This window comes from Phocoena phocoena, chromosome 17, assembly GCF_963924675.1.
Source record: "Phocoena phocoena chromosome 17, mPhoPho1.1, whole genome shotgun sequence".
Taxonomy (NCBI): domain Eukaryota; kingdom Metazoa; phylum Chordata; class Mammalia; order Artiodactyla; family Phocoenidae; genus Phocoena; species Phocoena phocoena.
The window spans coordinates 60,056,932-60,082,965 of NC_089235.1; the positions used below are offsets into that span (position 1 = coordinate 60,056,932).

General features: G+C 38.2%; 1 protein-coding gene across 2 annotated transcripts; it reads left to right on the top strand.

The window, feature by feature from the left end:
* Positions 1-1,872: 1,872 nt before the first annotated feature.
* MED30 (mediator complex subunit 30) lies at positions 1,873-20,856 on the top strand. 2 transcript variants are annotated; one of them, XM_065895644.1, is made up of 4 exons: positions 1,873-2,178; positions 9,294-9,452; positions 11,406-11,510; positions 20,644-20,856. In XM_065895644.1, the coding sequence occupies exons 1-4, from the start codon at positions 2,002-2,004 to the stop codon at positions 20,737-20,739; spliced, it is 537 nt and encodes a 178-aa protein (XP_065751716.1). In that variant the 5' UTR covers positions 1,873-2,001; the 3' UTR covers positions 20,740-20,856. The 2 variants fall into 2 exon arrangements, with proteins under 2 accessions (XP_065751716.1, XP_065751717.1); XM_065895645.1 differs by lacking the exon at positions 11,406-11,510 and having other exon boundaries at positions 2,002-2,178; positions 20,644-20,739.
* The last annotated feature ends 5,178 nt before the right edge of the window (positions 20,857-26,034 follow it).

Here is a 26,034-nt window from a genome sequence, read left to right on the forward strand (position 1 = left end):
CGGTAGGCGGACTCTCAACCATTGCTCCACCAGGGAAGCCCATCATTGGTAATTTGATAGGGATTGCTTTGACTCTTGTTGTTTTAAGTCACTATGTTTGTGGTGATTTGTTAGAGCAGCAATAGGAAACTGATACAAGTCATAATTTCACTGAAACATGTTTTCCTTCAGTGCACCCTCTCTTGGTAAATGGCATAAACATCAGCTGTTTGTTCAAGGCAGAAACATGTGCCATCTTCTTCTCCTCACACTCCCAATCCAGCCAACATCAAGTTCTCCAGATTCTATTTACCAAATACTTATTCAAAGTTACCCACTGTACTACTTCTCTAATACAGACCATCACCATCATTATCACCTTCCTTTGGGAGGGAACAAGGAGACAGTACATACTCACCATTCTCCATTTAGCCGCCACAATAAACCTTCTAAGTTGAATATTTCTGGCAATTATTCCTGTCTCCTGAAACTCTTCAATGGCTTGCTCTTCCACTCAGAATAAAGCCCAAACTGCTTGACATGCCTTAGAAGGTCCTCCGAGGTTTGCCTCTCTTCAGCCTTATTTCCTGACCCACCCTGATGCTAAACTTCTGACCCTGGAAGCATCTGGAGGTCCCCTTGCCCCATTATCCCCTCACAGAATAGGCTCCAGTGTTCTGCACCCTCTGCCATTCACCATCAGGGCCCAACTTATTCCCTTCAGATTATCCCTGATCCCCTAAATTGTTAGCACCTAGATATTAGGATCTTGAACTTTTGCTTCTAGACACTCATCACAATACTTAGTAGTCTGTCCCAGGAGTGCAGAGTTTTTGTCTGACTTGTCCACTACTCTATCGCCACTTCTAGCACCCATCACATAGTAGGTGCTCAGTAAATATTTGTCAGATGGCAATTGCTCACTAAACAGCTGTAAATCACTATGCTTAAAATCTCCACAATGGCTCCTATGTCATTTTTAATAACATTTTCCTGTGAAGTCCTTACCAACGGAGTGTTCAGATACTATTTAAAACACAGTAATTTAGTGCCTATCACCAGTTTTCACATTCTGGACTTTCCCCATCCTTTGGAAATGGACAGGAAGTGGTAGGAGAAAGAATGGATTTATTCTAATTTTTCTTACATTTATAATGTCATACCATGTATTTATCGAGCACCTTCTATGTGCCAATCACTAAGCATTGAGAATACAGTAAGCGAATAAAACATAGTCTCTGTTTTTACAAAGTTTGCATTCTAGTGTGTGTGAATAAGGCGAGGAGAAGTCTGAATGTAAACAAACTGAAAATTATATACAACATAGTGCCAAAGTCAGAAAGGGAATGGAGGTGGGGGGATAGTGTATGTGAGAGAGAAGTGTTAATTTTATACTTCCGGTGATCGGGAAAGCTTCCCGAATAAACCGACTTTTCAGCAGGGATCAACAACAAATGGGGAGTTGGTGTCAGGTCACAGTGAAGCATGAAGATCAAAAACTCAAATCGCAGGTTATCAGTTGCAAGCTGTATGCGACTAAACATGTCACTAAGCATGTGAAAGAACAATACTACTACACACTTCGTAGGCTTGTTATTAAAAAAAAATGATCAGCAAGGAAATTAAGACGAAGTAAGCGTTCTATCAAGAATTCTAACCATTGGCTGAGAATGAGAAACCAAGCGGTGGAAAGCCCACCGGCCTTCCACCACGCGCACCGCCCCCTCTGGCTAGAGTACAGCTGGTGATTGGCTACTCAACCCGCCCGTCCCGCCCCTCCCGGGCGTCCAGCCCAATCCCGGCCGACCTTGCGCTGACACAGGTTCCCAGGGACCCCGCCGAGGGCGCGGTCCCCGTGACGTTTGATGACGTGTTACGTCACGGTGGCGGAAGTCACGGCAGCTGTGTTGAAATCAGATCGCCCGGTCTTAGAAGCTTCTGCTCACGCCGAGGCCAGCGACGGTCGGGCGGACCCCTGACGCCTACTCTGCAGCCCTGCTGACCTGACGCCGCTGCCACGCCATGTCCACCCCTCCGTTGGCTGCGTCAGGGATGGCGCCCGGGCCCTTCGCCGGGCCCCAAGCCCAGCAGGCGGCCCGGGAGGTTAACACCGCATCGCTCTGCCGGATCGGGCAGGAGACGGTTCAGGACATCGTGTACCGCACCATGGAGATCTTCCAGCTCCTGAGAAACATGCAGGTGGGAAGGAAGGAGGGCTCCGGTCACGGCCGTGCGTGGAGAAAGCGGGATGTTTCTGCGAGGGAGGGGGCTGCTGGTTTAATTGTTACGTGGGGCCCCTGGGCTTCGACGCGGCTGCCCTGGCCAAACCTCGAGTATGTTGGTCGCCCCCATTTACATTCAGAAGCGTTCCCCAATAATGTGTCTGTCCCCAAGATGTGGAGGTGATGTTTTCTAGGCCGGATTTCTGTAAGATTGAAGCCACATTTTCTAGATTCGACCGGGTTCTCAGGTTTCTAGGCGAACTCTTGTATCTTTCAAGGTAGAGGTGAGTCTCATTCCGCCATACTCTTGGGATTATTTTAATCTCATATTTTTCCACAGAATACTTTTTGAGGGTCCAAGGTGTTGAATTCAGATTCTGCTAAGCATTTGGTTAAACAGCTTTATTTTGGTATAACTGATGTACAGTACAATGCATTTAAAGTTTTGACACATGTGGACGTGTGAAACCATCCATCACCCCACACAGTTTCCTCGTGCCCCTTTTAAATCTTTACTTCTGGCCTTCCATCCACAGCCAATCTCTGCTTTGCTTTCTGGCACCGTAAATTAGTTTGCATTTTATAGAGTTTCATATAACATACACTATGATTTTTGGTGCAGGCGGGCGGTGTGGCTCCTTTCACTCAGCATATATCAGTAGTTCTTTCCTCTTCATTGCTGAACAGTGTTCTACCGTATGAATATAACACAATTAGCGTATCTGTTGATGGACATTTGGGTTGTATCCACTTTGGAGCTCTTATAAATAATACTGCTATGAGTGTTCAGCTACAAATGTTTGTGTGAACATGTGTTTCGTTTCTCTTAAGTAGATAGATGCCTGGGAGTGGAATTGCTGGGTAGGGAAATGTCTGCTTAACATTTTAAGAAACTTTTCCAAAGTGGCCGCACTATTTCACATTTTCATCAGCAGTGCTTGAGCCTTCTAGTTACTCCTCATTCTTGCCAGAACTTGTTATTGTACGTCTTTTCTTTTTTTTTTTCTGTATTGTATGTCTTTGTTTTGTCTCCCAGTCTGTGTGGCTTTTCATTCTCTTCATATTGCCTTTTGAAGAACAGATATTTTAAATTTTGATGGAATCCAATTTATTGATTTGTTCTTTTACAGATTTTGCTTTTGGTTCCATATCTAAGAAATCTTTGTCTAACCCAAGATGGCAAAGATTTCCTATGTTTTCTTCTGGAAGTTTTATAGTTCTAGGTTTTACATTGAGGTCTATGATACGCATGGAGTTAATTTTTTTATATAATGATAGAAATGGATCTGTTTTTTTTTTTTGCATTTGGATATCCAATTATTTCAGCACCATTTTCCTAATCCTTTTTTTTTTTTTTTTTTTTTTTTTTTTTTTTTGCCGTACACGGGCCTCTCACTGTTGTGGCCTCTCCCGTTGTGAAGCACAGGCTCCGGATACGCAGGCTCAGTAGTCATGGCTCACGGGCCTAACCGCTCCGCGGCATGTGGGATCTTCCCAGACCGGGGCATGAACCCGTGTCCCCTAAATCGGCAGGCGGACTCTCAACCACTGTGCCACCAGGGAAGCCCTTGCTAACCCATTTTTAATGCTTATCTTTACTACTATGTGATGTGGGTATCATTCTTGTTTTATGGATAAGGATTCTATGATTCTGAGAGGTGAAGTGACTTGTCCAAATCTAGTCAGTATAGGGTAAATTTGAATCCAGGCCCTCAGACTCTTAGAACTTTAGAACTCTTACTTCAATTGGTGCAGTAAAGAATGTTTTGTTGCCTTTTTTTTTTTAATGGTTGAGGTTTTTTTTTCCTATTGATTCTAGAAGTAATACAGTTGTATGGAAATATTTTAAGACCATGTCAATAAAGCCAGTGTGAAATAAAATACAAAGGGAATCCAAGAGAAGATATGAAATCTTTGGCAATTGTTTTAAAAATTAATGGATTAATGTATAAGATGATTAAAGTATGGGTTAAATGATCTCAGAATTTAGCAAATATTTCTTTATTTTCAACCTGCTGTATTGGACTAGTAGAGCTAATAGCTAACATCTATCAAGTACTTTCCTTGGTCAGGTATACTGTTATAAGAACAGTTCTAAGAAGTATTTTTATCCCTATTTTACAGTTAAGGAAATTGAGGCTTAAAGAGAGAAGACTTTACCCAACATCACACATGACTGGTAGCTCGTCCTACTAACCTCTTTATAATACTAATTTGCTGTCAAACAATTTGTACTATTAACAGAAATATAATACACATCCATAACTGACACTGAAAGAACTGAACTCTTTCAAAAAAGTATTATTAATAACTAGATTACATGTGGACATATATTCTCAACCAATTTGTAAGGGACTACAATAGTTATTTCTTTGTGCTTCTAATATTGCGAATCCTGTGATTTAACTCCTCTAAGAGCCTGTGGGCCATATCATAATTGGCTGGAAATGAAGCAACAGTGTGCTCCTTCATTTATAAAAAGCTGAGAGAAGTGGTACAAACAAGACTACATATAAGCTATTTATTAATGCATTCTTTTAAGTATTTAAATTTTAAAAATTATCTTCTGTATTATTAATCTAGAAGGATGAAGTGTCATAAATATCAACTGCTGAGGTTATTTCTGAGCATTTGTTTTAGAGAAGTACTTCTTTATTAGTTGTCCTTTAGCCTTTTGAAAATCTAATGAAAACTATGGACTCTCTTCTGAGAAAAATGCACATGTAAACATTTTGAATAAAATTTCAGGGGGTTAACAGATGTCTCCCTAAAGATCGCTAGATCCCAGATTAAGATTCCCTGCATAAGAAAGTATTGCTTTGGTTCTATTTGTTATGCTTTAAATCTTTTAAAAAAATTGTTTTGAATATATAATAGAATATATTCGTATATTCTGAATATATTCAGAATTCAGAAATAAAAAAGGACATTACAGTGAACATTCCCCCTCCCATCACTATCTGCTAGCTAACTTCTCTCCACAGGTGGTGATTATTATTGATTTTTATTACTATCCTAATATATCCTTCCACATAGTCTGTGCATATTTAAGCAAATGTATATGTATATTCTTTCATTTCCTCCCTTTTTGCACAGATAATACTGGTATATTATACACCTTTTGCACCTTTTTTCATTTGGTACATTTTGGAGTTTATTCATATCTATACAGAAAATACTTCCTTTTCCTTTTAAGGTGTATTCTATAGTAATCCACTGCATGGACATACTGTGCTTTATTTAGCCAGTCCTCTAGAGAAGGGCATTTAGATTGCTTTTAGTCTCTCACTGTTATACTGTAGTGAATACCTTCCTACCTAAATGCTCAAGTATACCTGCAGGATAATTCTTAGAAGTGGCTTTGTGCTTATGTAATTAGATAAATTATGATGAATTGCACTCCATGGGAGTTGTACCAGCTTATGCTACCATTTCCTGACCAACCATCAGGCTGAGACTAACACAGCAAATTATATTTCTGGATCTTTGATCATTTGATAGGTGAAAATCTACTTTACATTTCTCCTAGTCTTAATGAGTTCCAGCATCTCTTCATATTTTTATGAATCATTTCTGTTTCCTTTTCCGTTAACTGCTTGTTCATATTATTTGCGCATTTTTCTTTCTTTTTTTTTTTGGTCTTTTTTACCCTCTCCCCCAACTTATAAGATTCGGCTATTTACATATTAGAAAAACTTGCTGTGTGTGATATAGCTTGCAAGTATTTTCCCCCAGTCTGCTGTTTACCTTTTGCCATACATATACATATATTTGTTTAAGGTAGCTGAATTTATCAGTCTTTTTAGGTTCAATGTCTAAGTCAGGAAGTCCTTCCCCACTCCAAAATCAGGAAAAATTCAGTTTTGTTTCAATTTTTATACTTAAAACTTTGAACTGTATGGAATTTATCCTAGTATGAAGTGTAAGGCATGGCCCCAGCTTTACTTTTTCCAAAAAGTTGATTGAATAATTCGTTTTCCTCCTCCATTGATTTCAGATGCTACTTCATATAATCGAATCAATTTATGGATGCTCTATTCCACTTAGCTGCCTTCTTTTATGTAGTAATGGCAAACTTTCTTACATTTATTGAGGCTCTATAAAGTATTTACACTTATTTTTCAAAATCGCCTTGGCCATTCTTGCTTATCTTTCCACATGTACTTTAGAATCACCTTCATAGTTCTGAGAAAATCCTGTTAGTGCTTTTATTCCGTTGATTTAACCTAGAGAGACTTTATATTGGTATGATGTTGAGTCTTATTAACCGAGAACACAAAATATCCTTTTTTGTGTCTCTATGAAGTATTTTAAGTTTTCATATTTATCTTGACATTTTTTTTTTTTTTTTTTTTTTGCGGTACGCTGGCCTCTCACTGTTGTGGCCTCTCCCGTTGCGGAGCACAGGCTCCGGACGCGCAGGCTCAGCAGCCATGGCTCACGGGCCCAGCCGCTCCGCGGCACGTGGGATCTTCCCGGACCAGGGCACGAACCCGTGTCCCCTGCATCCGCAGGCGGACTCTCAACCACTGCGCCACCAGGGAAGCCCCTCTTGACATTTTTTAAGTCAAATATTTTATCTGGATATTTTATCTTTATTGTTGCTGTTGTAAACAGGGTCTTTTTCCTTTCTCATTTTCTTTTGTTTTTATATATGAAAGCAGAGCTATGGTTTTCTGTATTAATTTTGTACCCATCTCTCTCTTGACTTCCTTTATTGATAGAACTTTATATCATTTGCAAATAGTGACGATTATGCCACAGCTTTTTAATATTTCAACTTTTTTTTCCTTTTCTGATTGCATTGGCCATACCTCCAGAAGAGTGTTCACTGGTAGTATTAGTGGTCTTAGTAGACATCCTGTTCTGTTCCTGACTTTAGTGCAGATGCTTGTAATATTTCCACATTCATCATGGTGCTGACTTTTTAACTGAGATAAATGTATTTTATTGTGTTGGGGAATTTTTATTAAGAGTTTTATATTTGTTTTAAGAATGGATGTTGAATTTAGTTGAATGCCTTTTTAGTGTCTAGCGGTATGATCACATTTATTTACAGATATTCAGTATTCATTAGTGAGATGGTTACTGATGAGCTTGTTAGCTAAGCATCTACATTATATAGTATTATCCCAAGAGCTCCTAGGCACTATTATATACTCTATGGTATAATCTGTCTCATGTTCACTGCTCTACCTCAGCTTCTAAAACAGTGCCTGACAACATGAAAAGTAAATTTTTTGAATGAATTAATTGCTCCCTTCTTTGAGAAGCTGATGCTCTATGTGAAAACTAATACCCAAACTTGCTAAGAGGGTGAATTTGAGAAGGGTGGTTCTTTGTATTTCAAAGGATTTTGTTTTCCTTTATGAAAGGATTTATCAAGAGTTCTTTTGCATAACACAGAATTTTTAGTGAATTTTAAGTGTCCATTTATGGAAAAAATAATTCATGAAAGTAAAATAATCCAGACTGTACTTCAAGACTTTATGTGTGTGTGCACTATACTGAATACAGGGATATAAATGTCAGCTGCTTCTAGTCTTTATTAAGTACAAAATATGGGCAAAGTACTCAACGTAGTCAGTACCATAATAAAGGTAGAGAGCCTGCTTCTGTATGCAAGATGTAATCATTATACTTATTATCACCCAAACAAGAAAGCAGTGACCCTTTGAAACTTTCCTCTTATTTGATAATGTTTGTGAAAGTTCATAAATTGAAAGGTCATGAGAAATCCTATGTTGTATTGGGGGGTGAACTCTTATAATGCTTTTTTCCTTTAAACTGTTTTGACTAATTCAGTCCTTGGTACTTTTATCACATTTCTTTGAGATATAATCCTCAGAATGTTTTAATTCTTGAGAATTTCCAAAAATCCTAATAAAACTCATTTCAAAGAATTTCAGAAGATCCATCTCCTTAACTTATAAACATAACATTACAGGAAATTTGGAAATGAGAGAAAAGAAGAAAATGAATTATTAACAAGTGTACCTTCCTATTACATCTTTTATCAACTATTACACCTTTTAACAACTACGTATAGGCCTTTACAGTCTTTTTTTTTTTTTTTTAGTGTTTATGGTTTTACCTACTTGTAATGATAGTGTGTCTTGTTTTCTTTCTTCTCTGAACACTCTACCAGGCTCTTCTTTTTTTTTTTTTGCATTCCTACCTCATCTGTTTAGAAAAGAAAAAAGGATGAACTGAGGTTTAGAAAGACTGGACTGATCTTCTAGCTATTAGACAGTAGTTTGGGTCTTGGTTTTAAGTCACTTTATTCCCCAAGGTAAGTGTATGTATGAGTGCTTATAATGAAATTACCTCGTATACTAGAAAACATGGTACAAATTTTGTTAATTCTAATTACAGGATGATTTCACAGATCAAATTGTGGGAATAAAATACTGTAAAGATGTACAGAGAAAGGAAGATTTTGTTTGTGAGTTTCAGCACTGCACAAAAGGTGCATTTAGTTCTAAATAGGTAGTAGTTTTTCCATTTATCTGTGATTTTTGTCATTTCAATATATATTTTTGGCTTCTTTTGATAAAATTCCTGAATTAAAAATATATAAGCATCCAACACAGAGTTATGATCATAGCAGTTACTTGTAATAATTTATTAATGATATTCAAGTACAGATTGATTTGCACCTATCTCCTGCTATTGATTTCCTTTTAAAGTAAAACTTTTTTTTTTTTTTTTTTGCGGTACGCGGGCCTCTCACTGTTGTGGCCTCTCCCGTTGCGGAGCACAGGCTCCAGACATGCAGGCTCAGTGGCTATGGCTCACGGGCCCAGCCGCTCCGCGGCATGTGGGATCTTCCTGGACCGGGGCACGAACCCGTGTCCCCTGCATCGGCAGGCGGACTCTCAACCACTGCGCCACCAGGGAAGCCCTTAAAGTAAAACTTTTGGTGACAGCTTTATGTTTTAATGCATACCTTGAGTATCTTAATTATCTTATCATATTTAAGGTATTTTGAGATTATTTTTGCAACAGTGGCAACATACTCTTCTTTTTCTTCCGCTGAAAAGTCCTGATCTTAATTTTTTTCTTTTCTTCTTCTTTTTCTTTATTGAGAAGCTGCCAAATGGTGTCACTTACCATACTGGAACATATCAAGACCGGTTAGCAAAGCTACAGGATCATCTTCGCCAACTCTCTATTCTCTTCAGGAAGCTGCGACTGGTCTATGATAAATGCAATGAAAACTGCGGAGGGATGGATCCCATTCCAGTAGAGGCAAGTTTTAGTGGTAGAGGAAGGATGAGTCTAAGATAGTCTCAGGACATTTGTAATATTTTCCTTTCTCTCTTCTGTTTTCACCGTATTTCCAGATTATGAAACATACTGGGTTTTGCTTTTGACTAGAGAAGATGAAATTGTGATATATATATATATATATATATATATATATATATGTGCATAGAATTATTACTGTCTTTTCTTGTTAATAATTTCTAGTAGACTTTAACATCCAGGCTGATAGTAAATTTTTGTTGTTGGGAGGAGAGGGTTGTCTGTGGCAATTTTTATTATTGCTTCCAATGTCTCATTTTAATTAAATCAGTGCATGATGTTTTAGTAGGCATATTAATAGTATTGTAAAATCCTTTTAAAGTGGTTTTCATGTAAGTTCTTTATGGATAAAAGGTTATAACTATTTTTATCATTATTAATTTAAATTATCTTAGTGGAATCACTCTAGTTTTTAAATATTTTTAAAATTTAGTCTCGGATCATAGATATATTTTAGTTAATTAGGTATATGATATTTTTATAGGTGCTCTTTTCCTGTTGACAAGTTATATGTCTGCCACCAAAGGTAGCTGGGAAGGTTTGGATGTTCTCTCATTACATATAAGGAACAGTTTCCTGTGATCAGTGCTTTCTTCGAGTGATCAGCATGTAAAGAGTACACAGAGAAAGAGTAAACTGCAATACAGCCTGAAAAGAAGGGGTCAGAGATGTGGAAGATGGGAAATGTGGTTGACATTGACAGATGCTGCAGAGAAGTCAAGGAAAATAAAGAATGAAAACTGTCCACCAGATTAATTGTTGGTATATTTGAGCAGAGCTTCTGTGAAAAGGTAGCAACAAGAAGTCAGATCACAGTGAGCTGAAGATTAAACAGGAAATAAGGAACTGAAGCCAGAAAGTGGATATCCATCTTTCAAGAAGGTTAGATTAAAAGCAAGAGAAGAAAACAGTAGATGGAAGGAGGGATAGAGTTGAGGGTTAGGGATTTTTTCCTCCAAATGGGAGAACATGTTTAGATAAAAAAGGAAGAACATGGTAGGGTGAGGTTGGGGAAACTAAATAATGAAGACAGGAGGGCAGAGGAATCAGGGCACAGGAATGGAGACAAAGTGTCTTCAGGAGGAAGGACCACTCTGCTTGCGTTAGGAGAGAGGAAAGGAAGAAAGTACCTGTGAATGTGGGCAAGTTTATATTTGTCCCAAGAACTCATAGAAGTTTGGGCAGATTGACTCCTGATTGTACCAGTTATTTACCTCTGTCCTGTTCCTGCATTGGTAATATAAGATGGAAGGACTAGATAATTCCTGAAGTCTCTGTCACATCTACAAGAGGCTTCATCAAATAAACTTCATCACAAATCATACGTATTTAATTATAATCCTGCTAGAAGTTTCATTGCTATATAAATTTTCTTCTCTTACAAAAAAACTTTCTCCCAACTAAAAGACATCTAGAAATCTGCACAGATACTAGATAGTAAGTAGATGACATTTATATAATATGCATCCATGAACTTCCTTTCTTTTTAGTATAGATGAAGGAAAGCCTGTTCCATCTCAACGAACTATAAATTTCGTAAGGGTAGGACTTATTTGTCATTTGTCTTATTTGTCATTATTTTTGCAGTGTCTCCTCACGCACTATCTGCCAATTAAATATTTGCTGATTGAGTAGGATATTACTTAATTACATGTGACAACTAATTTTGCTAAAAGGACTATTTTGCAAAAGAAATCTGAAAAGCTAATGTGTAGAGTGCACTGAAATGATAGACTTCTAAGGCTTTTATTTTAGGCCGTCATTTGAATTAAAATATATTTTTGTACTATTAAAAGTATAAAAAGTGATCTTAATCGGAAGCATTATCTATACCAGTATAATTGGAAACTGTGTATCATATGTTTGACTTTTTTAACTTTTGTCTGTCACTCCCAGCAACTTATTCCATACGTGGAAGACGATGGCTCAAAGAATGATGACCGGGCCGGCCCACCTCGTTTTGCTAGTGAAGAGAGGCGAGAAATTGCTGAAGTCAATAAAGTGAGTTGCTAGTCTGTATGTTTTATATTTCCGAATTATTGATACAAATTACAGGGGAGTCTGTGTAACTCAACAACATAATTTGAATTATAGAATTACCTGAAGTTGTTTCTGTGACAAATTTAACCTACTTAGAGTACAACCCAGGACTAAAATGTAAGCAGAAATGCCATCTGAATAGTCAGAAGAGAGACCACAGAATTCAGGCAGTAAAGCTCTTAGAAAAGCCTCATAGGCACTCAGTCACAACCCATTTACTTTCTTCTTTTCTAGGCAGAATTGTAGCTCTCTAGCTTAGAGCATATTTGGAGGAGCAAATGATAAAAATTTACAGGTAGGAGAGGTGAATGTCTCAACAGCTGAATAAGAAATTGAGTTATCAAAGCACTACCCCATCCCACCCTCTACCCCACAAAAGTTCCTAACTAGAATTTATTGCTGACTACTTTTAGAAGTTCAGAAGATAATGTTCAGATAGTTCTCTAGAACCATAGGGGAATAAGGAATGTTGTCAGTTCATTCTGTGGTGGAAACATGGTTACCAAAACCTAACAAATAGCACAGTAAATAAAACTACCAATCTCGCTCCTTCACTTACAAATACATGCTCCCACCTCCTGCCCCACTCCTGAAATTCTTAATGCTAGTTAATAGAATTCATCAGGGTATTAATTAATCCGCCACAGCCACAGAGGGTTTTCTGAGGTAGAGGAGGATGACTCAGTTTACATATAATATCAGTAGATTAAATTGAAAAAAAGAATGCTTAAAACTATTAACAAGATAGTCTTTTTTTAAAAAAACCTTTTTATTTCAGATAAGTAGCCAACATTTTTCATTGAGATGAAATATAGGCATAAAATAGGATGCCTTACACCACTGTGTTTAATACTATTTTAGAAGTTATAGCCAGTGAAACTGAAATAAACTTTAGGAAACGGGTTATAATATTATGTACAAATCTGTTAAGTTCCTTAAGCTTGTACATAACATTTTAACTCAAGCTTAAGCTCAAAGAAGCTCACTGATGAGAGTCAATAAGTGTTTGAAAGAAGAGCTTAATACAAGATTGATACCATTTTTCTATAATGCCATAAAGAAATTAGAATGAGATCCTATTCACAATTGCAGCAACAAATATTAAGTAGTTAGGAATTATTTCCATGATATATGTAACTAAACTTACTGAGATACATAAAAGAAGTTTTGAATAGTTGAAAGAACACATTAAGTTCTTATATGGGCAATAACTATTCTAAACAGTAACAGTCCAAATCCAAATATGAATTCTCTTGAAACTGCACAAAACTAGTAAGATTTTAGCGCAATACCAATCAAAAAACAAATCCAAATAAAATGCAAATTGGATTTTCTTGAGAGCATACTAAAATACATATATAAAACAATTCCTATAAGAGTAATAAAATAAAGAACTCTTTGCTTCAAAAACTAAAACGTGATATCAAGTATATTGTAAAAACAATAATTCAGTGTGAAATACCGGCACAAGAATAGATTAGTAAAATAATAGCCAGAAAAAGTCTTCCTATTGTATATGAGAATTTAATATGACGTAAGAGGGATTGTGTGGAAAATTAGTCTTTCAAAAGAGACACTTTGGGGGAAAATTAAACTAGCTTTTACATTACACCATGTGTCAAAATGAATTTCAGAGTTGAAAATAAGACTTGCAAAACGAAGTATTGGAAAATTAAAAGAAAAATGTATATCAAAACTCAGGAAAAAAGAAAAAGATGGATAGATTTTTCTAAAATAACATTTAAAACAATTTTTAAGAGGTGAAATATAAATTAAGAAGAATAGTTCCAGCAAATTTGACAGTAATAAGCATAAACAATTTACAGTAGGAAATTACGAGGGGATTGGGAACTTTTAATTTAGGTCTTGAAGAATAAGTGGTGTCTGGTAGTACAGAGATATAAGACATTCATTTATTAAGTGTTACATGTTTCTGTTGATAATCTGTGTATTCATTCACAATGGATGTGTTCTATTATTTTTCTCTATAGTAAGGATATTACTTATAAAATACAATGAAATGTATATATAAATAAAACACAACTGTGATGGTAACTTTGATTTCAGAGTACCCCATGTGACATACAGATAGTTTGTTCTCTACCATAGAAGATATTATGATATTTGCAGGGCGGGGGGGGTCAGGGGGAGGGCAGGGGTAAGCTTGTGTAACTTCAGAAAGATGTAATTTTTCTAAAGGTAAGTTTCATTTCACTTTCCATTTCTCTAAGTTCCTCTTTTTTTCCTAATATGATGGTTTAGTCATAACCTATTCTTGATTTTTTTAAAGACCTATCATATAATCAGACTATAGTAATACTTTGACAGTGTGTAATCAAAAAACTCTCACTAGCTATTGACGTAGAATTTTGTGAATTTTAAGTAAAGGATGTAATTGATACCAAGACTGTGATGTATAAGAGTATTTCTTTCTCCACATGAGGATGTAGCTCTCTGTAGAGTCTCTCTCTGTCCTGGACCCACCTACATACTTTCCTTCCCCCAGTCCTTTCAATGCGGTTGTCATAATTGGGGTTCAATAAATATTCTGTGTTCATATTATTATGGCACATAAATACTGCTTATTGCTAAGCCACGTAGTAAACTAGAATTACATTTCCTTGAATAATTATTTTGTTTTCCTAAAGTTAATAGTTCTGTAATTTTGAAAAATTTTGGTTAGAATCAAATTATCAGACGACTTACAGGTTTCCCCCCCACTCCCACCCCAAGTCCTCCCATCTCTTCAGGTCTTGGTTGAATGCTCCCTAGGCCTGCTGTTCATCTATTGCCCTGGGGCTTTCCTTCACCTCTTCTGTTGGTTTCACTATTTCCTCAATCTCCTATCTTTCTCTTTCTTGGTTTATTTCTCCCTCGGTAAGGTACATACGTCAGTGGCTTCTTTAGGAGGAATGCAGGGACTTTAGCCTTCACTTATCTGTCCAGTTGATCGTTTGGCTAGATATAAAATTCTATGTTGTAAATCAAGTTCCCTCAGAAATTAGAAGGTATTCTTCCATAATCTTCTCATACAGGGTTTGGCAAACTTTAAAGGACCAGATAGTAAATATTTTAGGCTTTGTGAGACATGTGGTCCTTGTTCTTTTTTTTTTTTAAATTATTTTATGTATTTATTTTTGGCTGCGTTGGGTCTTCATTGCTGCGCATGGGTTTTCTCTAGTTGCGGCTAGCGGGGGCTACTCTTCCTTGCGGTGCACGGGCTTCTCATTGCGGTGGCTTCTCTTGTTGCGGAGCATGGGCTCTGGGCGCACGGGCTCAGTAGTTGTGGCTCCTGGGCTCTAGAGCACAGGCTCAGTAGTTGTGGTGCACAGGCTTAGTTGCTCCACGGCACATGGGATCTTCCCGGACCAGGGCTCGAACCCGTGTCTCCTGCGTTGGCAAGCGGATTCTTAACCACCGGGCCACCAGGGAAGCCCATGGTCCTTGTTCTGATGTAAAAACCATCCTTAGCTCATGGGCCTTACAAAAACAGGTCACGTGCCATAGTTTGCCAACCCCTGTTATGTTTTGTTGTTTTTGCAGATGGAGGCTCTAAAAGATCTGGTGAGCATCTGATGCTTAAACATGAGCCATTTATATTTGGGAGGGAAGCACTGGAAAGCCTATTGTAGGCTTTGAGTTGGCTTCATCATAGCGAGATTTGGAAGCAAGTTCGCTCTTCTCTTTGAGGGGAGCCCCAACTATCATTTACTGAGGCTTTTTTTCTTTAGGGCTATTCCATTTCTTCAGAGGAGAATCTTCCAGTGCCCTAAATAGAGTGTAGTCTCATGTCTTCTTGCCATCTGCTGTGCTGGTGGCACTGAATCCCCAGCTGTTCTGGTTCAATTTCACAGGAAACAAACCTCTCGCTCCCTGAAACGTGGGACAGGACGCGGGAGAGGGTACTCAGTCCCCCGTTGGTGAGGAATGGGAGTGAGCACCGGGGCTCTCACGCATCCCTGTAGCTGTTTCCCTCCAGTTTCTGTCACCGGGGCCTCACGTGCTGACTTTGCGATGGCACCTGTCTCCAGGTCTCCGTGGCGGATCAGCCCGTTCTCACTGGCATCCTTCCTGCATCCATCTGGGTTGTATAGTAGTTTCCTCCCATGTCATTTATTGCTCCCCTTCTACTTTTCATTCTTAACATGTGCCACCTGACATCTACTGTTGTCTCCTTTCTGATCATTTTTCTCCACATGGATTTATAGCTTTTTCATTCCTCTCCTGCCATTTTATTAGGGTTTGAGAAAAAAGAAAAGATAAACACGTGTTTAGTCCACAGTGTTTATCTGCAACAGGCTTACTTCAATGCACAAAGTAGTATTTCTGAACGTTCATCTATTTATGGAATAAAAGCCCATATTTTAAATTCTGTGTTCCCATTTATACTTCAGGCATTTGAGAACTCGTTTTGATTTTGAATAAACCATTTGAATCTGTTGAATTTGCTGTTGTACATACTTCTAACTTTGGCATAAAACTTGTTTTAGTTAACATAGTATTGAACTGAAGATTATTACAAAGAGGAAAGAATCCATTACATGTTTTAAATTAAACAGATTTAAAGCTTAGCCCTATATTTCCATGGGAATTTTTTTTTAAGAGAATTTAGAGAGAAACTATCTTCTCTTGAATGGCAGAGGAAGTATTCATTTGATTGGCCTCATGGCTCTCTCTTACTTCCTGGGAATTGTTACTATAATTTGAGACAGTACTGGAGAATTAAGCAGTAAACAGAAACCAAAAAAAAAGAGGGAGAGGACTAAGATTTGGTTAACTCAAACTGAAAATTCCCCTAAAAAAGGCAGAAGAGAATAAAGTTAACAGCTGAAAACCAAAGTGGATTTTTTGACCCAAAGAGATTTTTGACTCATTCCTTAAATAAAACATCATAAATGTTAATTGAATATAATACATATTCTGACTGTTAACCAAGTTATCTTATGTATAATTAGTGGTACTAAGGTATTTTATTTTTTCTTTTCCCCCACTTCTTCCAACTTTGTACCTCCCTTCTAGAATATAAGATTAAAATATAATTGAAAAATTTTAAAACACTGAGTAAACTCATGATCAATTGATATATATTTTTCTGCCTTAATGGCACACATACCTGAGTGTTTCTGTGAAAAACATGTTTAAATAGCCACCTTCAGATGGTAAAATGTTGGCCTATACATAATCGCACAGATGCTATTAAAAGTAGTTTAAATTAATTGAGTTAATTTTTCAACTACAGTTGACCCCTGAACAACACAGGTTTGAACTGTGCAGATCCACTCATATGCAGATTTTTTTCAATAAAATACTCCAGTACTACACAATATGCAGTTGACTGAATCTGCAGAAGCAGAACCATGGATACAGAGGGCAGACTGTGGGACTTGAGCATCCTCAGATTTTGGTACCGTGGCAGGTCCTGGAACCAGTCCCCCACAGTGTTTAAGGGTCAGCCGAGTATCACTGTGTACTTGAGATTGTACAGAACATACTGATGGTCAGTCTGGTTTCTAACAACATATATATCACTGATGTCTACCATAGTGGCATGAAACTTTGGGGCATGAAATTTGTAATCAGTATTTGATATAAATCATCAGATGAAGAATGGCCTAATTTTAATAGTCAAATTTTTGGCTTTTTAAAATACTTCATTTTCTTTTCATATGTGCTTGAATCCGTAAGTCTTAATACCCAAGTAAAGGATGAACACTTGTTTGAGACTATATTTTAAGGATATCAGAATGAGTTCTATTTTGCTTAAAAGTATTCTGTTAATGGTAAAATGAAACTGAAAGAGATATGTGGGTAGTTTTTAGAGTTGACATATAATTGAGTTCAAGCAGTTAGAAGTTAAAGCATTTTTGACCAACTGTCACAGCCTTTGTATGAATAGTAAATTACATGGTATGACTTAGCATAAACATATTTTTTAAGTATCTACTCTACTTACACATTCACCTGTTAATGTAACAAATTAGGCACAGATGATGGATTTTGATAACAGCACTGTCAACCTCTGTTAAAATCAATCAGTGGCAAGATTGTATATATTAAATCCTGTATCATGTCATGAAAATTTATTTACAGTTTAACCACTAATAAGCATAACTGTCAGCTTTGCTGTTGATATTTTCATGATGTGTTTTGGCTCTAGGTATTTTACTTGTATGCTAATTCTTTTCAGTTAGAACTTTGTGGCCTCTTTGAGACAAACTGTCCAAATGCCTTAAGACATATCATACTTAAAAAAAGTTTTACTATTCCCTAGAGTTGAATATTACCTTGAAAATATCCCACATTTTTTAGTTCTCTTACTTTATTTAAGTTAATGATGCTAAATTTTTTAAATGAGTATATCAGAATTTATATTTCCAAATGAGTATTCTTGAAAGTAGCATTTATTCCAGTGATGTAACCATTGTGGGAGCCATCTGTAACCTCTGTTTGGATATTGATTTGAAAGTCTGTTTCTAACGACTCAAGAATATAATTTTATTACTTCTAGTTACTCCTTAATTTATACTGAAAATGTGATCACTAAGCTTCATTCACCAGACTTGGCCTCTGAATGGTCTTCAACTGTTTCAAAAACTTAAATACCTCCTCTTTCTCCTTTTCCATGGATACAGATTTGTCACTCTTGAAGTTATTTAGGAGAACCCATCGCACACATCTGCCCAGTTAACCTTTTTCATTGCAGTTTAAATCATATTTCTTCTTCTTCAAGAATTTTAATGGATCCCCATTATCTACTAACAAGACCAAATTTATCCTTCCTTCCACTCTTTGCTCACCACCAACTTTTCTAGACCCCAAACAAAAATATTTTCCTTGTTTGCTGACCCTACCAGTTGGGGTTCCACAGCATCTGATATTTTTCCCCTGCCATCTGCCTTAACCAGGTTATGGTCTAGTCATTTGGGCAGTATCTTCTTCCTACTTCATGCGGAGTTTCTTCAAGGCAACGGACCATTTCTTACTCATTTTTCTTCCCTTACAGTGCCTAACCCAGAGCCAAGCACATAATATACCCTCAGTAAATATTTATGGAACAAAATGTGTTACAGGCTAAGAATTCCATTCCAAAGAGAAGTTCTGAGTTTTTTTTAAAGTGACCATATTCATGTCAGAAGGTACTAATTCAAATAATTTTTTAAAAACCAACTCATATTCTTTCTCTTCCTTTTATTCTTATTCAGTTGCTCTTCCTACTTTCCTCCTGAAAAATGAGAATTGAGCAGGGAATCATGGTAACTGAAGTCTCTCACAGCTTAGGGGAATGATGGCTTGGTGGAAAAGGGCAGCTGACTGAATCATTTTGAAGCCTTGAATTCGTTCCCTGAACCAAGCTTACTGGTTTTCATTACATGTGTCTGTGTAACTGATTTTCATCTTATGTATGGGTATAAACAAATTAGAAATGGCAAGGGCCTAATAGATTATATAATCCAATTTCTTGCGGAAGAAAACTGAGGATAAGGAATTTGTCTAAGATCAAATAGCAAGTTAGAGGCAAAGTCAGAACTGGAACAGAGGTTTTCGACCTCCCAATATACACCTTTATTCGTATATTCCTGTTTTGCTGCCACCCTTGATTGCTGGCAGAAGTTTCTTGGTCTCTAGGATGACAAAGACTTAATAGGCAGCTACCACATACTTATGACAACAGAACTTAGAAGATCGGGCATGTGAAACTGAACAAGGAGACTGAATACCTAAAGTACTAATAGTATCTTTTTCCCCAAAACTATGTTAAAGTGAGCTTTATGGTACTGAATACTGTATGCTTACCCTGTGTACTCTACGGTCATATGTTTTAATCTGACTGTGTTGTGTTAATTCTCTTTTCAAATATGAATTAAATTTAATTAATATTGAAGTCTCTTTAAATTGCTTTTCTGTTTTCCAATAAGAATTTCTTCTTCCCTTTTACCTTCTTACCTCCTGTTACCTCTCTAACTCTAGATAGAATATAGGCAATTTATTTAATCTTAGTTTGCTCTTTAATGAAATCAAGATAAAGATTTTTAGGTCTCTTTATAATGAACATGTACTACTTGATCTGGAGGTATTTTAATATAGTATCTTTAAAATTATCTAACTAAATAATATTACTTCCAAATGTAATGTTTCCAAGAGGTTACTTAATAGTAATGATTATTATAATAACTAGTAAGCACTTTGAAATTCTCTATGTTTATCTTGTTTTATCTACATAGACATTTACTACATAGGATTTGAAGAAAGGATGCTTAAAAAGAAGTTAACAAACTGTGGTCTAGTAGAAACCCAGATCTAGAGATACAGGGACACCTGCCATGTGCATTCAGGGCATCCAGCAAATCTCAGTTACGAAGAAGCTTATATCAGGGCTGTGCCATCTTGTCTTCAGTTTTCAGCATTAGATCGCACTTCATGCTGAGAGCAAACAGTGACTTCTGCCACATGTTTGAAAGACCAATTGCATCAGGCATTGCGTTTTTATTATACTTTCTATTCTATATTGACGGTTTCTGTTCTGTGGCTACCAGTAACATTTGCTGAATGCTTACTTGTATGCCAGGCACAGTTCTCACACTTGACATGAATCAAATCTTTTGATCCTCATAAAAACTCTTATGAGGTAGGTTCAGTTATTATCCCCATTTTTCTGTTGTGGAAACTGAGGGACAGAGAGCTTAACTAATTTGGCCAACATCATATATCTAGTTAGTGAAGGAGCTGAGTATAAACCCAGAGAGTTTGGCTCTAGAGATTGTGTTCTTAACCATTATGCTACACTGTCTCTTGGAAAACCTATGTACTTAGGTTTTATAACAAGTAAATATTTAGCTTATTTTCTTTGGTGGTAGAAGTGGAGGAGTGAAGGGAGGTGGGGGATGGAGCTGTAGGCCTCTGGGTGCTGAATTAGACTTCCTCATGCCTTGCAGCGAATGTTTGCGGCCAGAAAAGGATTGAGACCTTCTGCCTTAAGGAAATTAGCTTAATTTGGGTCTGGATCATTGGAGTTATAACTTATGACATTTTAGTCTTCTACCTTCATGGTATATATTTCATGAAACGTTTCTGATAAATTCTTTTGTTTTCACAGAAACTCAAACAGAAGAATCAACAGCTGAAGCAAATTATGGATCAATTACGAAATCTCATCTGGGATATAAATGCCATGTTAGCAATGAGGAACTAAACTGATATTTAAATTTCCAGCATTACACATGTTATTCCATTTTTTCCCCCTCAAGTATTTTTTCCCTTTAAAGAAGATTATTTTATTCTAGTCACTAGAATGAAAGTTTCTTTTTTTTTTTTTTTTTTTTTTTGTGGTACGCGGGCCTCTCACTGTTGTGGCCTCGCCTCTCCTGCTGCGGAGCACAGGCTCCGGACTCGCAGGCTCAGCGGCCATGGCTCATGGCCCAGCTGCTCCGCGGCATGTGGGATCTTCCCGGACCGGGGCACAAACCCGCGTCCCCTACATCGGCAGGCAGACTCTCAACCACTGCGCCACCAGGGAAACCCTCTGGCTATGTTTTATTCTAAACTCTAACCTGCCTGAGACAGACCCGGGTGGCTGATGGCTGCCCTTCAGAAGGCTCTGCTCCCAGCCTTTCCATGTCACACTCTGGCAAATCCAGCACTGGCTTTGCCTCTTCCTCAACCTGGATGCCCTGTCCTCCCTTCCTTCTGTCTGGTTAAATCCTTAACAATCCTTCAAGCCTCCTGTGAACCCACTGCTGGCCCTCACATCTTTCCACACTGATTTCCACCATCTCTGAACTCTGCAGACTCCTGGGTCAATCACACCCTACCTTCTGCTCTTATGTTCCAGCTTCATGTGTGTGCTTTGTCTGCCCAGGTAGACGGAAAGCTCCCTGGGATTCAGATGAATTTTCCCTCTTCCTCCACCCAGCACAATGCTATAACCATCACAGATATTCAATTAATAGTGTTCAAACTTGATTGAATCAAAATTCATTTTAGTTCGTAAATTTCTACTGATTAGGAGATGATCTTTTTACTTTGAACGTTACCTTAAGCAGTTATTTCTCTTTTCTTTTCACTATTCTTGATGCAAGAAACAATACTTTTGAGGTCAAAATATTTCCATATTAATGATTAAATTTATACATTAATGAATGCATTATTATTAATGATTGGCACCCATAAAATTAAAGATAAACCAAAAGTCTTAGGATAAGCTTCTATACTACAATATGAAGAGGAGTTCAAACTCCATCATAGATGGAGTGCCATCTATGAACAGACAGTACAGAGGGTAATACTTTCTATACATTAAGTCACTAAGTCATTAAAACAATCATATGAATAAGATATTATCCTTCCCTTTTTACAGGTGCTAGAAAGGAGGTGAGGACTGAAAGCAAAGAATATATTTTCCTTGGAGAATTAATCATAGAGGATCAACCAAAATGATAGATTTTGTGTGCCAGGCCCTGTTCTACACATAATAACTCATTTAACCTTCACAACTTCGTGAAATAGTAACTATTAATTCTCCCACTTTACAGATCAGGAAATGGAAGCCCAGGGATAAATCACTTGCCCCAGGCCACGCAGCTATAAAGTAGCTGAATTGGATTCAAATCTTAGTCTGGCTCCAATGTCCTCATTCTTAACCAGTACACGGACTAGAAGATTCAAAAACATGGGTAAAACATAGACAGATGTGCATGGTATTCAAATCTGAATGGCCCTGGAAGATCTAGACCTTGAAATCCTCTTAGCAATCAGGTGACCCCTCACAGACATACACACACACACACACAAAATGAGATGATATTAGTACAGCCCTTAGCGTGGGCCTGGTCCATACAAGCGCTTGGTAAATGTCAGGCACTCCTGCCATGGCCACCACTGTTTTCCCTTCAGGGGCAGTGGAAGGACCAGCACGACTTCAAGACTATGACTTCCTAGAACATGAGACTGGAATCTTGCTTGCTTTCACAGGAGGAGATGCAGCACCCTTTATCTTATTTTCTCCTTCTGCAGTGTTATAAAGGACTATTTGAACAGGCAGGTCGTGGAAAGGATAAAGAAAGTAATATTTGAAAAAACAGAGTTCACATCGTCTTCCTTTTTTATTTCCTGCCCCAGATATCTTTTGCACTTTCTTTCATCTATTTTCCTTGTCTCTAGTTACATACTTGTTCAGAAGCCACCAGGCATTTCACCATAAGGAGAATCCAAATGCATCCAGCAAATCAGCAATACTTTGGCTGAGCACAGCACTCCACTCTGTGAGGCCTGTTAGCTAAAATTCAGTAAGACCTGTGCTCGAAGGGCTCTTGGCAGAGTCTGAAATGCTCTTACAAGCCACAGTTGGTTATAGAGCACAAAAGCTGGGCAAGAGGGGGGTTTACTTCCTCAGGGGGAGGAGTAGATTGCCTTCTTCAGCCAGGGCAGTGCTTTCTGGAGGAAACTCCTGAAGAAACAGCAGCATCTCAGAGGACATGAATAACTGACCTGTGATGGGGCTTGTCGGCCACGCGTCATTCAAGGTGAATGTATCATTTTGAAGATCAACAAGAAGGGAATCTTCCTGGCACATAATAGGCACCCAATAAATATTTCTTGAATAAATGACTCATAAGGTTATAAAGAATTTATGAAAATAATACACAACAGTTATTAACTTCTGTGCCCTGTGGTTTATAACCACTGCCTCACCTAATCCTTATAGACACTACTATGAGGTAGGTTTTATTAAAACCCTCATTTTACAAATGAGGAAACTAAGGTGATATAGCTTGCCCGGGAGACAATCAGATAATCTTAGATTGAAACATATGCTCCTGGGACTTCCCTGGTGGCGCAGTGGTTAAGAATCCACCTGCCAATGCAGGGGACATGGGTTCAAGCCCTAGTCTTGGAAGATTCCCACATGCCGCAGAGCAACTAAGCCCGCGGGCCACAACTACTGAAGCCCGCGGGCCACAACTACTGAAGCCCGCGGGCCACAACTACTGAAGCCCGTGTGCCTAGAGCCCATGCTCCGCAACAAGAGAAGCCATCACAATGAGAAGCCTGTGCACTGCAATGAAGAGTAGCCCCTGCTCGCCGCAACTAGAGAAAGCCTACGTGCAGCAACAAAGACCCAACGCAGCCAAAAATAAATAAATTAGTTTTTTTAAAAAAACAACATATGCTCCTAAGAATCATGCTTCATTGCCACTCTTGAAGGAGCAACTTTGCTTGACTATGTTCCAGAATGTTCTGGAATGTAAATACAGAACGTTCTCAACTTCTGTTGGGGTTATGTCCCAGATAAGCCCATCAAAAGTTGAAAATATTGTAAGTCAAAACGGCATTTAATACACCTAACCTTCCGAACATCATAGCTTAGCTCAGCCTACCTTAAACTTGCTCAGAACCGTTCCATTAGCCTAAAGTTAGACAAAACCATCTAATACAAAGCCTGTTTTATAGCAAAGTGTTGAATGTCTCATGTGATTTACTGAATACTGTACCGAAAGTGACAGAATGGTTGTAAGTGTATCGGTTGTTTACCTCGTGACTGCGTGGTTGACTAGGAGCTGGGGCTTGCCGCCACTGCCCAGCATCACAAGAGAGTATCGAACCACATATCCCTGGCCTGGGGAAGAGATCAAAATTCAAAGTACAGTTTCTCCTGAATGCCTATCACGTTCCATCATAAAGTCGAAAAGTCGTAAGTCAGGGACCGTCTGTACTGAGCATCTGCCTCCAGTTCACACTACTCATGAAAAGGGCACCTTGAGCAATGTTCTGGTTCTGAATCTGGTGAGATGTCACAACCATATGACCTCAGCCTGCAAGGTAAATGTGGGTATGGGGACCAGGGCTGCCTTCTTTGGCGGCTGATCCAATTCAGCACCAGCCTATGCCAGATGAGCCTGCAGCCACTTTTACCAAAGACATGGGTCTCTGCACCTTGCAGTACAGCGTACTGCAACAAAGTAGATAAGAGGAGCATATAAGAAGTTGTCCACTCCAGCACTCTTGAAAGTCTCCAGTGAGGAAGGGCCATTTTGTACACTTCCTTGAGAAGGAAGGAAGACACGGGTACGTTAGGCAGTTCAAGAACCGAGCCTTGGGCGCTTTCTGGCCCTTTGGAAGTGGAAGAGACCAGTGCCTTTTGAATTCCACTTGACACAGAGGAGGCTGCAAGAGCCATTGTTGGCCTGACAATGGAAGATGATTTTCACAGACAAGTTGATTGCTTTCTAAGAAGCAGACAAATAAAGCCGATTTCAGCAACCACCAAAGAGTCTGTGAGAACAGCCACTTCTGAAATGACAAAGAGATGAGAAACAAAAGAGAGGAGGCTTTACCAGCCAATGCATTTCCTCCATCTGGGAGGAAGATGGGTTTCACAGTGTTTTCATAGTAGATCAATGAGCATCCTGTCCAAGGTTCTGGTCAAGTCTGTAGCCTGCTGAAGCTTATACAAACTTGGAAAATGTTACCAGGAAAATCTGATATGATGAGGCTTAAACCAGTCTAGCCAGCTGTAGAAAGAGTTCTTAAATGGAGAGCTATTGTTAAGTACTCAGACTGTTTTCTGAGCCTTTGAACTCTACTGCGATAATCTCCCTTCCTTCCCAGAGAAGGGAGAAATAGTCCGCTTCCCCACTAAGCAGTGAAAAAGATGTTAGGAGAGAAAAGAAACATGTAAGTGTGGGTATGCATATTTACACATACATGATATTTACCAAGTAATAATATAAAGCAATGTAAAGCAAAAAAAAAAAAATCATTGTACTGTTCACTCTATACATTAGAAGGTTCATAAAATAGCTGTAGCAATATTCATATTCAGCCCAAAGTACTGCATCACACTTCCAATTTTTCTTTACATTTAACTAGAATGTGCTGAGTATCTATTGTGAGATGGCATTTTGTCAGGTGACTTACGTAGATCAAATTATTTAATTACCCCCAATTCTCTTAGGTGGTACTGACCTCACTTTTTAGATAAGAAAGTTTAGGTTCAGAGAGATCACATAACTTGTGTCTCACTTAGGATGCTTTGAACCGCAAGCAACAGAATACCTAGCAATGGCTTAAACAAAAGCACTTCAAGTTATCCCCCAGAACAAGGAATCCGGAAGTCTGGGTCCCAGGGTTGGGTCATTAAATTAACAATGACATCAAGGACCCTAGCTCTATCCATCCTTCCTCTCCTCCATCTTTGACATGTTGGCTTACAGTCTTTAGGCCTCGTGTCTCATGGTTGTGTGATGGCTGTTGTAGTTCCAGACACCACATGTTTACACCACCAGACCACAAGCAAGATAGAGGGGAGCTGGGACTTCTTTGGCTACAGCACCCTTTTTCATCAGGGAAGAAAATTTTACCCTGAACTCCCTAACACACTTCTCCTTAAATCTAATTTGGCAGGAATGAATGGCATGACCACCTGTAGCCATAAGGGATACTGGGCAAGTGGGTATATAGCATTTTAGTCATTGGCATTGGATGCTGG

Excerpts from the sequence above, each read along its gene's own strand:
- MED30 (XM_065895644.1), top strand. The coding sequence starts at position 2,002 with ATGTCCACCCCTCCGTTGGCTGCGTCAGGGATGGCGCCCGGGCCCTTC. Across the intron at positions 2,179-9,293 it reads AGCTCCTGAGAAACATGCAG|CTGCCAAATGGTGTCACTTA; the intron begins GTGGGAAGGAAG and ends TTTATTGAGAAG. Across the intron at positions 11,511-20,643 it reads AAATTGCTGAAGTCAATAAA|AAACTCAAACAGAAGAATCA; the intron begins GTGAGTTGCTAG and ends TTGTTTTCACAG.